At 50.9% G+C, this 14,406-nt stretch overlaps 1 protein-coding gene across 1 annotated transcript; it reads left to right on the top strand.

The window, feature by feature from the left end:
* Nucleotides 1–2,884: 2,884 nt before the first annotated feature.
* Nucleotides 2,885–14,201, top strand: LMO2 (LIM domain only 2). Its single transcript, XM_036326279.1, has 4 exons — nucleotides 2,885–3,023; nucleotides 3,145–3,364; nucleotides 7,865–8,080; nucleotides 13,195–14,201. Exons 1-4 carry the CDS (start codon nucleotides 3,017–3,019, stop codon nucleotides 13,412–13,414), a joined length of 663 nt encoding a protein of 220 aa, XP_036182172.1. The 5' UTR covers nucleotides 2,885–3,016; the 3' UTR covers nucleotides 13,415–14,201.
* The last annotated feature ends 205 nt before the right edge of the window (nucleotides 14,202–14,406 follow it).

The raw sequence follows: 14,406 nt of genomic DNA on the forward strand, positions 1-14,406 counted from the left end.
GCCCTGTGCATGAAATCTGTGCACTCGGGTGCGGGGGCAGGGAGGGAGACCCCTCAGCCTGGATTGTGAGAGGGCTCAGGCCAGGATGCAGGAGGGTGGCCAGCTGGGGAGGGACCCCGGCCTGTCTCACTCAGTCCCGATCAGCCAGACCCCAGAAACAAGCTAACCTACTGGTCAGAGCATCTGCCCCCTGGTGGTCACATCAGTGCATGTCATAGCGAGCAATTGAGTGGCTTTAGCATATCATTAGCATATTATACTTTGATTGGTTGAATGGCTGACTGGACAACTGAACACTTAGCATATTAGGCTTTTATTATATAGGATTTTCTTTATCCATTCACCTAATGATGAACATTTAGATTTTTTCCATATCTTGGCTATTGTAAATAAGACACCATGTTCATTGGGGTGCATATATCTTTTGGACTTGCTGTTTCTTTTATTTTTTATTTTTATTGATTTTTTACAGAGAGGAAGGGAGAGGGATAGAGAGTTAGAAACATTGATGAGAGAGAAGCATCGATCAGCTGCCTCCTGCACACCCCCCACTGGGGATGTGCCTGCAACCAAGGTACATGCCCTTGACCGGAATCGAACCTGGGACCCTTTAGTCCCCAGGCCGACGCTCTATCCAGTGAGCCAAACTGGCTAGGGCAGGACTTGCAGTTTCTGTTTTCTTCAGATAAATACCCAGAAGTGGAATTGCTGGATTCAAGCGCTTTTTAAATTCTCCCGAGGATGTTTTTGCTCTAACATAGCGGCTGCCAGTTATGAGCACTTAATATACGCCAAGAGCTTTCTATGCATTTAATCTCATATGTTATCACCCCCACTCCACTACAAGTCTGTGTGCCGCACTTTGCACGCAGTCACTCAGTCCTCACAACAACGGAAGCAGTAGGTCTGGCACCCCCATTTTATAGATGAGTTTCAATTCCTGCTGCGAGCCCAGGTTCACACAGGTGGAACACAGGCAATCTGACTGTGGAGCCACGGCCCAATACTGGCTCCTCAGGCTCCGGAACGTTCCTAGGCCACACTGGCTGTTCAATAAGAGCCTGCATCAAGCCCAGGCAGTGCAGTTCCCAAGTCCTGGCATTTTACCACCACACTGACATGTAGGTTGCAAGGATGTAAACTGCCGATCACAACCTATACGTTCATTTTCATTTCTGATCGTAGAGTGGCAGTTTACATGTTTATCACAGAATTTAGGCTGGCCTAAGGAGTTCTAGGGGTTTTCCTTTGAAAGACAAGGATCTAAAGAAAGATTGGAGAAAAAAACAAAACACCCAGAAGAATCTGATCAGGAGAATGTCGTTTTACATACTAAGGCTTGACTTGGACCCAAAGCTGCTCGTAAGGCTTCCTTTCCACACTCACACACAGGGACGGATTTTAACTGTGCCCATTAGGGACCCCAGCTTTGGACATGCACACGATAGTGAATTCTGGTTTTACTTGTAAAAAGTCAGTGAGGGTTTGGCTCTGGACAGGGAAAAGGAAATGTCCAGGGATTCACTTCTGACTTCGGTCACAACATTTCAAGGCGAACTCATCTAGGCCCTTCATTGCCATCTGTAAAATGGGAGTAAAATGACTATCACTGTGATCCAGACGCTTCATTATAAAAACATCCTACAGCGTCTGAAAGTACTTGGCAGGTTCCTCTTTATAAGATTGGTGACTGGCGCGTCATGCACAAATGGGCCTTTAATAATAATTTCTGAATGTGATCCTTTTGAAGGAACTCTGACATGGCCCAAGGGACCCAAAGTTTTTCTATACAGAAGGGCAGACATTTAGCTTCCTCTCCCCTTCTGTATCTCGCCCCTCTTCCTAGAATTTGCCCTTGAGGTTAGAGGGGAAAGCTGAACTCCAAAATCAAGTCTGGCTTTTTCCTATTCTCCTGACCCAGGGCAAAATGGTCCCTTGATCATTCATTGCTCTCCATCAGCGGAAAGGCACTTTCTCTTGTGCAGAGCGTATGGCTGGCATTTTACGGGGGGGGCGGGGGGGGCGGGCAGGTTAGCCGCAGGAGTCTGGTTTTTCAAAGATGCTGAGGGAGGGAATTCGTCCGCCAGCAGATGGAGAGGAGAGGAGACTAGACCAGCGTGGTCCCTCCCAACCACCCTCCCTCTGGGATTAGCAGCCCTGGCGGCGCTCAGGCAGACCCGGCCCGCGCAGTCCTCGCTTGCACAGCTCCAGTCGCCTGTCTGGAGAGCGGACACAAGCCCGCGGCCCGCAGAGCCGCGCTGTCCCGGGCACCCGCGCAGCACAACCGCGGACCTGGGACCTGGGACCTGGGACCTCGAACCCCGGACGGGCGCGGAAGCCACTCGGGACGCTTGCCTTTCTGTATGTGCTTATTTCACACTCTTGCCTTTTCTTTCTTTCTGAGCAGCCCGCTGGTTACTTTTATAGCCTTCGTTAACCAAAAGGGAAGCGAAGAGGGGAAGCCCTGGGAATGATTAGAGGCAGCCCAGCCGCCTCTCCAAGGAGAGAGGTTCACTGAGCGACTCCCTGTCCCCAACGCTGGCCCCTTTAAGAAGCCAAGTCTGTCCTGCTGCTGCTGCTGCTGCTGCTGTTTGTATTGCAAATCCCCAGGAGCCCCATTAAAAAAAAGAAAAAGAAAAAATGGGGGTGGGGGCTACCGGGCAGCTGTCCCTTTAAATGTGATTTCCTTCTATTGTATTTGAATCGTGATCAGGAAAAGGAAATGAAACCAGAGACAGAGGGAAGCTGAGCGAAAATAGACCTTCCCGAGAGAGGGGGGAGCCCAGGGAGAGAGGCGCGATCCCCTCCCCGCCCCCAGGCCGCCGCCCCCTCCCTGCCCTCGGCGGCGAGCTGCGCGCCGCGCCCCGGGGGGAAGGTGCGAGGGGCTCCGGGCGGCCAGGCGGGCGCGCACCATCCCGCGGGCGGCGGAGAGCGTGCGACCGCGCGCGAGCCGAGCCGGACCGGACCGGACCGGGCGGCGGCGGCGGCGGCGGCGGCGGCGGCCGGCGGGACCGGGATGGAAGGTTAAGTCCTGAGCAGCAGCAGCTGCTGCAGCCGCCAGGGCCAGGCTGCGCGCCCCGGTCCCCCGCTCGGCCGCGGCGCCCGGCAGCCCGGTGATTCGCTCTCTCTCTTTGGCGTTTGAAGGGAGCGCGGTGACTGTCCTTGAGCGCGGAGGGGCGAGCTCGCCGCCGGAGCGCCCCGGCCAGAAGAGGCGCAGGAGCGGCGGCGCCCGAGCACCCGAGGGGGTCCGAGTCCCGGCCGCCGGCCAGCACCGAGCCACAAAGGGAGCGCCCCCGCCGCCTGGCACGCCACCTCCCTCCCCAATGTCCTCGGCCATCGAGAGGAAGAGCCTGGACCCGTCTGAGTAAGTGTAGCGCCCCTGCCACCGGGGAGCGCGGTGCCCGCGACCTCGCGCCCCTGGGAGGCGGGGAGCGGGGCGGCTGGCGCGAAGGCTCCAGGTGCGCGCCCGCGGCGTGCCCTTGGCTCCTTCTGCCTCGCTCGCTCGGGGCTCTCCTTGCTCGCGGCGACCCTGGGGGGACTGGGAAGGGGGCTGGGCGGCGGGCGGGAGGGAGAGGGGGTCAGCCTGGCGCCCCTGCGCCCGTGCGGGTTGCTCCCCTCTCCCCGGGAGGCTCCCAAAGCCACCGCGGGCCAGAAAGTTTGCACCGGAGCGGGCACCGGGGGAGCGCGGAGGCGCGCAGGTGCAGTCCCGAGAGCGCCGAGGGCTTGGTTCTGCGCCCTTCGCCCCTCTCGCTCCTGCTCGGGACCCTTTCTCTTTGTCCATGTGGTCCTGGAAAGGGGGACATTCCCAGGGGGGCTTCCCCAGCGCCCGACAGCCCGCTTCCCGGCCTCCTTCCCGGCCCGCAGGTGGAGCAGCCGCCAGCAGAGCCGGGGGACCGGCGGGGGAGGGGGTGTGAGCGTCCACCTCGGAGCTCGCTCCGGCCGCCGGAGGGGAGGGGAGTCCTCCGATGGGGGCCGGTGAACCTGGGAAGTTAGGGCACAGTTGGTGTCTAGGTGAATGTTTCTGGGGATCGGAGCCTCACAGCTTTCATCACAGCCTTCTAAGGGTTGGGGTCAGAGAACTAGAGCTCTCATGCGCTTTTGCCGCATCTGCTTTCTGAGCCTCTTACTGGTTGGAAGTGTTTCCCTGCGCCCAGCCCCTGCGCCTCCAGCCCGTCCCCTAGTGTTAACGCGGGGGGAAAGGGTTGTTTAAAACACCGTTTTCCCGTCCGCGCAAATGCCCTTTTAAGATTCATTAGCTGTCTGGTTTTGAGAATTTTTATTCCTTTGAAGTCCCCCATCTAATCCTTTGAAGGGATTTGTTACACAGACCAAAGGAGCTGGTTAATGACTTGTCCATTTGTGCTTTTAAGAGGCATTTGTTTTGTTTTGTTTTCTTTCCTTTTCCTGCTTTAAAAGAATTGTGCTTTCCTGATTGAAGTCTCCCCTCCCCACCCCCCCACCCCCGCCCCATTTCAGCCTTCTATGGTGTTTATATACCTGGGTTTTACCCTCGGTTACCAGCATAAAAGCTCAGCATGTTCTCATAAAACACAGGAAGTGCCATGATCCAATGAGAATATAAACATCACTATTCAATCTTGAAGGTTCAGGCACCAGTTCTATACCGAGTTAGGTTTGTTCTAACAAAAACCAAAACAAACAAACACCCAGCTTCCTTATATTCTCAGGAGAAAAATAACATTCCTTTTCATACATATGCGGACACTAGGTTTAAAGGGTGGTTTGCTCACTCTCCCTCCCCCCACCTCCCCCCCCCCCCCCGCCCCCCCAAACCTAGAATTCCAACTTAGCTCTGAGTTTTCAGAGGCTGGGCAAGACCATAGTAATACAATAAGAGTGAATTGGGTAGATCAGCCGAATGTAGCCACTAATCCTTTTATTAGAAGATAAATCTGGCAGTTTCAGTTCCCTGAAGGAAGTTTGCCCTTTTTAAAGTTTGTGTTTTTTCACTGAGATTAGGAAATTGAAACATTCTAACCTCATAACACAGCAGGCACCTACTGAAGGATGCTTACTCCATCCTGTGCCTCACCCTTGGCCCAAGGAGGATAGGCGCTAATGGAAGATGGACCAGCTTGATGAGGAATTACTGCAGCACATCCCCTCTTTCTCAGAAACTGTCAGGAAATTATCCCAGAAATCCTGGATGAGGTGCACTCAGGTGTAATATTCAGATAGGTTCTAGGGGGATTATGAAATATTAATTGGAAGGTGAATCCCACACAGTTATTGGCTTGGAACATAATATGGTATTGTCATTAATTATAGGAAGATAGATAGAGCCAATATCTTATCCTGTCCTTTCCTATCTCGGGCCATCACAATAGCTGTTTTGCTTAATATCTCTACTGTAGACCACTATCCTACCAGCTTCACTGTGTACTTACTCAAAGCCAAGTTGGGTCAGTGTGACCAGCATCGCCAAATTACAGATAGAAACTTGCCTAGGCATATGCAAATGAAGTGTTTAGACAGAAAGACAGCCAGAATCCATGAACACGGGTTTTCTCTACTATGCGGTCAGTGGCCCCAGCACCTCCCCGTGAGTAACAAGAGAAATTCATTTTAATTCCAACAGTTTTTGCACTGGCTAAGTGCAAATTCTCCTCTTTCACAGTTGGCTGGCAGCATCAGCATCAAGGCATCCAGCGATGTTGAGGTTCCCTTAGTGCAGTGGTCGGCAAACTCATTAGTCAACAGAGCCAAATATCAACAGTACAACGATTGAAATTTCTTTTGAGAGCCAAATTTTTTAAACTTAAACTATATAGGTAGGTACATTGTTATTAACTTAATTAGGGTCCTCCTAAGGCTTAGGAAGAGCCACACTCAGGGGGCCAAAGAGCCGCGTGTGGCTCGCGAGCCGCAGTTTGCCGACCACGGCCTTAGTGTTTCTGAAAGCCCCGAGTAAGACCAGGGACTGTGGAAAGAGAAGAGATGCAATTCGGAGTTGATGCACAGGAAAAAGCTGGGGACATTATTTTTTTTCAGAAGAATGGAAAACCTTATTTATGTCTAATCCATGGAAACAAAGAAAAGCAAGTCAGGCTTTGGAGAACTCTTAAAACTATTTTAAACTCTGGAGTTTTTAGAAGAAAACTGGCTCGGGTTTCACACTTCCTTGTCCTAAAAGGAAATAATCTCATGAAGGATCTTGACACTCCATCTACCAAGTGTGGGCTTGGGTTCAGTTTTCCCACAGTCACAGGGAGGGGTGCACGTACAGACAGAGCCACCTGAAGCTGTCACAGTGTGTCACCAACACGGCTGACCTGGGCCTCATAGTCCCTAAGTGTAATGGGTGCTGAGCTCGGTGGGCACAGGCCAGTCAAGCCACAAGGCCACCTGGTAGGATAGTGCCAGTTAGGAGATACAGAGTTATACCCTCAAGGTACCCAGGGGTAATTTCCCTTTGGGAATTTCCCAGTTGGAAGCAGGTCTATTAAAAAAAAAAAAGTACAGAATGGATACTTTAAAAGTAGATTCGTGTTTGAGTAAGGTTCAAAGAGCACTTGTTAATTATTACAAATCAACAGGTATTGGGTCTTTCCTGTGTCCCATTTGGTGCTAGAATCATTCCTTCTACTTTTTATTTTCCTTTGGCAAATAACGTCATCTTTTTAAAATGTAAAAACAGAAGTATTCAGATTCGAGTTAAGCAAAGTCAGAAGCTGTATGACTTTTTAATGAAAGAACACATACCGCGAGCTCACTGCTAACAACTGCCTGGATGGAGATTTTAGAGTCTAATTGCCTTCCACTCCCTTGAAAATAATTGTTGCCTTCTCCCCGTTTTCTTTTCTAAATCAACTTTATCCAAATCAGTTTTGCTGTCGTAAAAGCATTTCACATGCGGGAAGGTCTAGTTGATGTCTTTATAAGTTTAACAATGGCCTTAACGCCTGGGATTGTTCTCCAAGGATTCGTTAGGTAAGAAGGACGGAATAAGGAATTTCTGTAACAAAATAAAATAAAATAATGAGACTTCCTGTATCTTGAAAAGAAAAACTAAAATGATCACTTTTGGTCACTTTCTTCCTCACCTCTGCTTTTGTGCAGTCGGGAAGGACTTGAGGTAGATGGCAGGTAGATTCCATAGGAAATTTGCAGGTTTTTAGCCTAAATAGTCAGCTGTCCTGGCAGTAAGCAATTGCTCAGTCCGAATGCCTCCTTTGGGGTTCAGCAGTGCACTTGGGTCCTGGTATGAGAGGAGGGAAAAGCAGGAGAAATGTGGAGAGAGGAAAGGAGAACAGGCGGGGAGAGCAGGAAAGAGAAGGTGGATTGGAGGTGCGAGAATGGTGCTGGGCTGGGGTAGCGGGACAGTACCACCTACAGTTGTCTTGGGTGCCTCTTGGTGCCCTGCATTTACTTCTTCTTCTAAAAAAAAAAAGATTTCAGAGAGGAAAGAAGAGGGAGGGATGGAGGGAGGGAGAGAGAGAGAGAGAGAGAGAGAGAGAGAGAGAGAGAGAGAGAAACATCAATGATGACAGAGAATCACTGATCAGCTGCCTCCTGCAAACCCCACACTGGGGATTGAGCCCACAACATGGGCATGTGCCCTGACCAGGAATCGAACTGTGACCTCCTGGTTCATAGGTTGACACTCAACCACTGAGCCATGCCGGCTGGGCTGCATTTACTTCTTAAAGGGTCTCCTATCCTAACCCAGGGCTGGCAGGGCCCCTCTGCAGTCCAGCCTCTGGGTAGGTTGTCCTGTCCTTTCTCTATGTCACCGACAGACCATTGAGTGAGGCTCTCTGTTTGTTGGCCCAGGGTGATTCCTGACCTTGGGTGCTTGTCTCACCACCATGAGTTCGTCCCTAATGCTCGGCCTTCTTCCTAGGGAGCCCGTGGATGAGGTGCTGCAGATCCCCCCGTCCCTGCTGACATGTGGAGGCTGCCAGCAGAACATCGGGGACCGCTACTTTCTGAAGGCCATTGACCAGTACTGGCACGAGGACTGCCTGAGCTGTGACCTCTGCGGGTGCCGGCTGGGCGAGGTGGGGCGGCGCCTCTACTACAAGCTGGGCCGCAAGCTCTGCCGGAGGGACTATCTCAGGTACCCTCCTCGCCACCCTCGCCACCCTCGGGGCCCTCAGCAGGGCGGCCGGTGTCCACAGACATCGGAGTCTGGGTCCGTCTGCGTCTGCGGGGCGCCTGCCAGAATGAGCTCAGGCTGCAGAGGCTGTCTCCGCGGCCCCCTGCAGAGAAGCAGTTGGCATTTCTTCCTGTTTGGGAAGCAGGTTTCCATCCATTCCTACGGGTGTAAAAGACAAATAGTTTAAAGGCAAGAGAACGATAAACGCAAAATTCAGAATACTTCGTAAGTGTGAGGGTGGGCTCTTAGGAGCTCTTGAATGCTTCAAAGCATCCCTATCGGTTATAACTATTCCTTTGTATGACTCTAATGTGATGGGAGGAGAAACTTAAAAATAGGAAGCGTGTTCCCACTATGGCGCTCCAAGAATTTGACTGTCACCGTAGGAAGGCCCTGAAGTCGGTTGTAGGTTTGAGCCCTGGCACCACTGCTTTCTAGCTCTGTGACCTGGGTCAGTTACTTAACTTTCCTAAGCCTCGATTTCCTTATCTGTAAAATGGGGATAATAGCAATACCTACTTCCAAGGAGGAGGTGAGGGTTAGATGGGGTAATACAGGTAAGGTGCCTGACTTGGTGCACAAATATCAAATAGATGTTAGCTGCTCTTGTAACTGACCCTCTTGACGTTGCCATTAAGACTTCTCCTGCTGCCCTAGCTGGTTTGGCTCAGTGGATAGAGCGTTGGCCTGCAGACTGAAGGGTCCCTGGTTCCATTCCAATCAAGGGCACATGCCCAGGTTGTGGGCTCGATCCCCAGTAGGGGGCGTGCAGGAGGCAGCCAATCAATGATTCTCTCTTATCATTGATGTTTCTCTCCCTCTCCCTTCCTCTCTGAAATCAATAAAATACACATATAAAAAATATATATTGTTATAAAAAAAAGACATCTGTCTAAAGAACAAAGAGATGGGAGCATGGAAGGGCAAATAGGACCTCTACTGAGACAACCACTGAGGACCTCTCTAAGGCTCCAGATCATATATACGATTGGCCATTTGCGCCTTCCAGCACTCAAGGAGTGCCTTTGCCCGGAATGTTCTAGAATTTCCAGTTTCACATTAGCTGCTGTGGAGGTAACTCTGTGCCCTCTATTGTCAGATCTGCTCAACTGTGTAGCTGTCAGTTTTTTGCCATCTTCCTGTGGCAGAGGGTCCGTGGAGCATACAGCCCTAATACACGAGGACCACCCAACCCTGCGAAGCTTGTTTAGACTCCAGTGCCCTTGGCTGCCAGGCCAGCTCTTCCTCCCCAGACCACCCTGCCGAGCATTTTACATTAAAAAAAAAAATTGCAGGCAATTCCACAGTGAAGAAAGCTTATCTGCTTACTGAGAGGCTGATAGGATAAGCTTTCCTCCCCCTAAATTCCCTGATAAAGTCTTTGCAAATTTGGTGATTCAAAGAAAATAAGTAGGGTTTTCAGTGATCATGATTATCTTTTTGGTCAATTTCTTATAAGTAACAAAAGGAAATAGAATCGGGATAAATAGAGACCTGATTTTGCTGGCGACCGGTTTGCCAAGTCGATGCAGAAGGCAGACGAGCAAATGATTCCCATTGGGCCCCCTGACTACATCCCTGTCAAATCATTTGAATCTTATTAAATGAAGTGCCGGGAGAGTGAGGTCAGAAGAGCCGGGGCTTCTCCTATCTCTACGGTTTTATATAACATTCAGGAATAAACCCGGTGCTGCCTGGCCTTGTTAATCTTTTCCATTTTTAAAAAGGAGAGAAAGAAATAGTCTGGGAGAACCCAGTGTTAATTAACTTGTGTCTTGGTGACATGAAATAATTCTTCTCTCTGCTACATTCCTAGGCAACATGTTAATTAACTGTGTTAGTGCAGGCGGTTCCAGCCATCCTTTAATATTTATATTATTGTTATTAAAATGGGCAGGAGAAGGCTTAAGACGTGACACCTCTTGACAGAGGAGAAAAATATTTTTATTTTTGCTTCGGGATGGCCCTTTAGCCACGAACTTGTTTGGAAGGTATCTGTCAGTGTCTTAACAAGGGCATGCTGGGGTGACTCAAGGGGTCCTATGCTGGGGTTCAGGTCTTCCCACTGGGATAACTTCTCCTGAAGATCTCCAATGGCCTACTCGCCAGTTACAGTCTTTTCCAGACATTTATCCTCAAATATTCATGAGACACCACGCGGGGCCTAAAGCCTGCACTGTCGTGTCGTGTCGTGTCGTGTCGTGTCGTGTCGTGTCGTGTTTGTTGTGTTGTGTTTGTTGTGTTGTGTCGTGTTGTGTTGTGTCGTGTCGTGTGGAACCTAACAGTAGCTGTTACTGTGAGTGCTGGCCCACATCCCTTCTGGTCTCTTTTTACCAATTTTTGTGTGCAGGGCACCCACCAACCCAGTGGTTTCACTGTCAACAGCCAGCACCTGCATCTGTTACAGCCAGAAGCATGCCCACTCCCCCCAGACGCCCAGATCACCTGAACCAATGACCTGCGCTGGGGGAGCACCAAGACCCCGCACCCTTGCCTGGTGCCTGGAGCCAGGGTGACCTGGAGACATAACTTACACCTCAGAGTCCTCTTGCCGACTGGCCAGAGCTTCTCCTCCCCACCCCCCCACATCCAGGGACTCAGCCCAAGATGCAGTTGTGTGCACTTTGCTTGCCTTCTGTCCAGTGTCCTTGCCCCCTATCCCAGTGGTCGGCCAACTGCGGCTCTCAAGCCACATGTGGCTCTTTGGCCCCTTGAGTGTGGCTCTTCCACAAAATACCACGTGCGGGCGCGCACGTACAGTGCGATTGAAACTTCGTGGCCCATGCACAGAAGTCGATATTTTGTGGAAGAGCCACACTCAAAGGGCCAAAGAGCCGCATGTGGCTCGCAAGCCGCAGTTTGCCGACCACTGCCCTAGGTAATTGGTGCTAAGGATCCCAACGTAGGTGGGCTCTCCAGCCTGAGGCCCCAGTTCTCAGTGCCAGCGCTGAATGCTCACATTAGATGTCAAGTCCGAGTATTTTTACTCGGAGCAGAATCTCCCAGTACCTGAGCTGGAAGGGGCTGCAGCGGCCTTCGCTTCCAGTCCCCTTGCTGCCCAACTCAAGACGCAGAAGCCGGGAGAGAGGAGTCCTGTGCTCCGGGGCACCTGGCTTGTTAGAGGCGATGCTAACTAGACCTGAACTTGTCTCCCAAATGTTACTCCTTCGGCCTTCCCTTCATTAGCTGCCTGACGTGTCCTGTAATTTACCCCCGACTTCCCTTTAATAAACGCTGTCCTTCCTTAAGGGTCACACACCCCAGGCGGTTGGCTTCGTTTCACGCACACTGTTTTGTGAGTCGCTGAGCCTTGCTCAGGCCCAAACTGAACTTACTGAACAGTCAGGAAACCAGAATTGCCTTTCCACTCTGTGACCTCCAAGATGGGGTTTCCTACCGCTCCGCCATCTGCTACGCTGGGATAGAATGTTCTCCCGCAGTAATGAGTTCACTCGCTCCCCGGTGGTGCCTTGAAAACGCCCAAGCTCTTCCAATGGGAAGCGGGATTCGGAGGGAACCGAGCTGGCCCTGGCTCTAGCAGGGAGCTCTCTGCCCTCAGGCCAGGTCTGCTTCATCCCGTTAAATTTCGCCCAAACATTTCTTAATTTGTCAATTGCCCTTATCTGCCCCACAACACGGTACCGATTGATCCCCTGCTATTCTGAAGTTAATAAGAACTTCCAGTAAGAACAAGCACTTACCTAAAATTGTCCTAAAGGTTTTATGTGAAAAGGACCTGCCAAAAGGCCACGCTATCAGGCACGTGTGAAAATGACTTCTGTTGCCAGACTGGTGCAGTTGGGAAGACCCGCGATGCGTTAAGACACAATCGGTGTTGGCTGAGCCCTTGACCGTTGGAGCTGGGACATACTCCCTTAGATCCTCTAGCAGCGGAGTGAGGTGGATGCTATGCTCACTGCCCTTTCACAGCTCACAGGAACCCAGAGGTCTCTCCCCACAGTCACAGGCGCTCAGGGGGACTCCTGGGCTGACTACCCCTGGCTCTTCTGATTCCAGTACTTGGGATACTCATCCACGCTTGCTGGCTGCTTCCCTAACTTCCAGAATCACCTGTAAGTGCTCGTTAACACACAGAACGCTGGGCCTCACCCCCGCCAGCGAGGGTCTCAATCAGGGGAGCCTGAGTATGTGCATTGCTGACACATTCCCAGGGGATGCAAATGCTGGTGGTCCCAGGACCACACTCGGAGAACCATGGCACTTGGCTCCACTGTGTGCATCTCCCACATTGTCACTGGATAGTGCTTAAAATATTCAGAGACTGGTCTAGTGAAATATTCATTGACTGGTCTATGGAGACGTAGGAGAGAGTCTATTTCAATGTCAGAAGTTTCTCCAAAGATTCATGGCAACGGGGCAGCGAGGACCTTGAATTAAGATCTTCCGTTCAACGTAGAGAGATGCTATTTGTCCTCTAGGTCTCCGAGGCTGATTAACTGTACCACGTGCTTTCTGTCCAACCCCCTCTGTCTCCCAGAAGCCGGGGGCCCCGTGGACATTCATGTGGAGGTGGCCTTGGTAGCTTATAGAATTAGTAGCTGTTGACATGATAGAACTTGAGAGCCTCTGAAAGATGCCCATTTCGTTACATTCTTGGTCAATTCTCTGTCAGCGGGTCCCCCCGGGGTTTACTGCAGCTTCTCTTCTAAGATGCAAGTCCCCCTGGGAGGGGACACGGGATACATACCTAACCTCTGAACTTAGATCACTTCCGGTGAGTCTTTTCCACAGAGGAGGGCCCGGGGCAGCCTAGAGGTGTGTGTGTGTGTGTGTGTGTGTGTGTGTGTGTGTGTGTGTGTTGGGGGGGGAGGGGGTGCTGCAGGCAGGGAGAGAGCTCAGAAGAGGGGCCAGTTATGCCAAACACAAACGCCACAGATTACGGTTTCATCCCAGAAACCGCAGGAAAGGCTGTACGCGTCGGTCATCTGTGTGAGCCCAACTCCTCCTTGCTTCCTGACATCTTGGAAATTCAGCCTCCTCCTCAAGCCCTTTCTTCCAGTGTCTCTGCCAGTCTTCTCAGCTTTTCTCTCTTTCTCTGCCCCCTCCTCCCCCAGGCTTTTTGGCCAAGATGGCCTCTGCGCCTCCTGTGACAAGCGGATCCGTGCCTATGAGATGACGATGCGGGTGAAAGACAAGGTGTACCACCTGGAGTGTTTCAAATGTGCCGCCTGCCAGAAGCATTTCTGCGTGGGCGACAGATACCTGCTCATCAACTCCGACATAGTGTGCGAGCAGGACATCTACGAGTGGACTAAGATCAATGGCATGATCTAGGCATCTCTGGGAGGTGCTCCACCGAAGTCACTGTCTCCAGGGGGTCTTCACTCTTAGGCGCTTTGGGGATTCGAGGGCAGGGTGAGGCATTTCTTAGCGGGTGGTAGACCCTAACTGGGCACACGACACAGCATCTAAGTGACATAATGCAAAAAATGATACCTAAATGTGACAAAATGACCGGCCTTTAGGGAGGACGTATGGACCGTAGCCACAGCCTACCCATAATAACTGACATGATTAGCGAAGGCAGGGAGCGTATGGGGAGGGGACAGCATCTGGGCCATCATGACGGAACTTTACATCTACAGATAGGGAGTTGTGGGAAGACGCGCTATGACTTTGACCCTTGGCGACTAGAGATGTGCAATTGATTTCTTTACTTCCTGGCTTCCATGACAACCCTGTTCCAATCACTGTCCTCCACACACGAGAAGGATAGGAGAGCAGCCACCCTTTTTCCCTCAGCCACCTTCCCAAGGCCTTAAGCTCTGGACCCAAGGGAAGCAGCATAGAGACACATTTCAGTAGAAAATGGGAACTGCGACTCAACCACACACTTATTTAAAGCGACACTGATGAATCCCTGTTTTCAGATACCTTAGTTTTGAGGTGAGGAGTTCCACAGATTGTTTCTATACAAATGTAAATCTTAAAAAAAAAAAAAGGTTGCTCAACTATTTTGTTATTTTAGATTCTATCAAAGCATTTGTTGTGTGTAGTTAAAAAAGACACAAAACAACAAAACACCAAACGTCTGCAGACAATAAAAACGACAAGACTAAAATATAGTGTTGTTTATTTGATAATGACCTAACAACTTGGGATGGTGGGGAAATGGCTTTTTATATTGTAAAGGAGAAGTAAATAAGCAAGTTACTTTTAGGTCAAGTAAAAAGTTCCGCTTATTGCTGGGGTTTGTACGAGGCAGGCACATTTCTATATTACTAGCAATTATGTAACAGGTCATCATGTAGCTCAGAGGGATGGGG

The sequence above is a fragment of the Myotis myotis genome, unplaced genomic scaffold (genome assembly GCF_014108235.1).
Source record: "Myotis myotis isolate mMyoMyo1 unplaced genomic scaffold, mMyoMyo1.p scaffold_m19_p_10, whole genome shotgun sequence".
NCBI lineage: Eukaryota > Metazoa > Chordata > Mammalia > Chiroptera > Vespertilionidae > Myotis > Myotis myotis.

Excerpts from the sequence above, each read along its gene's own strand:
- LMO2 (XM_036326279.1), top strand. Across the intron at positions 3,365-7,864 it reads AAGAGCCTGGACCCGTCTGA|GGAGCCCGTGGATGAGGTGC; the intron begins GTAAGTGTAGCG and ends CCTTCTTCCTAG. Across the intron at positions 8,081-13,194 it reads TGCCGGAGGGACTATCTCAG|GCTTTTTGGCCAAGATGGCC; the intron begins GTACCCTCCTCG and ends CTCCTCCCCCAG.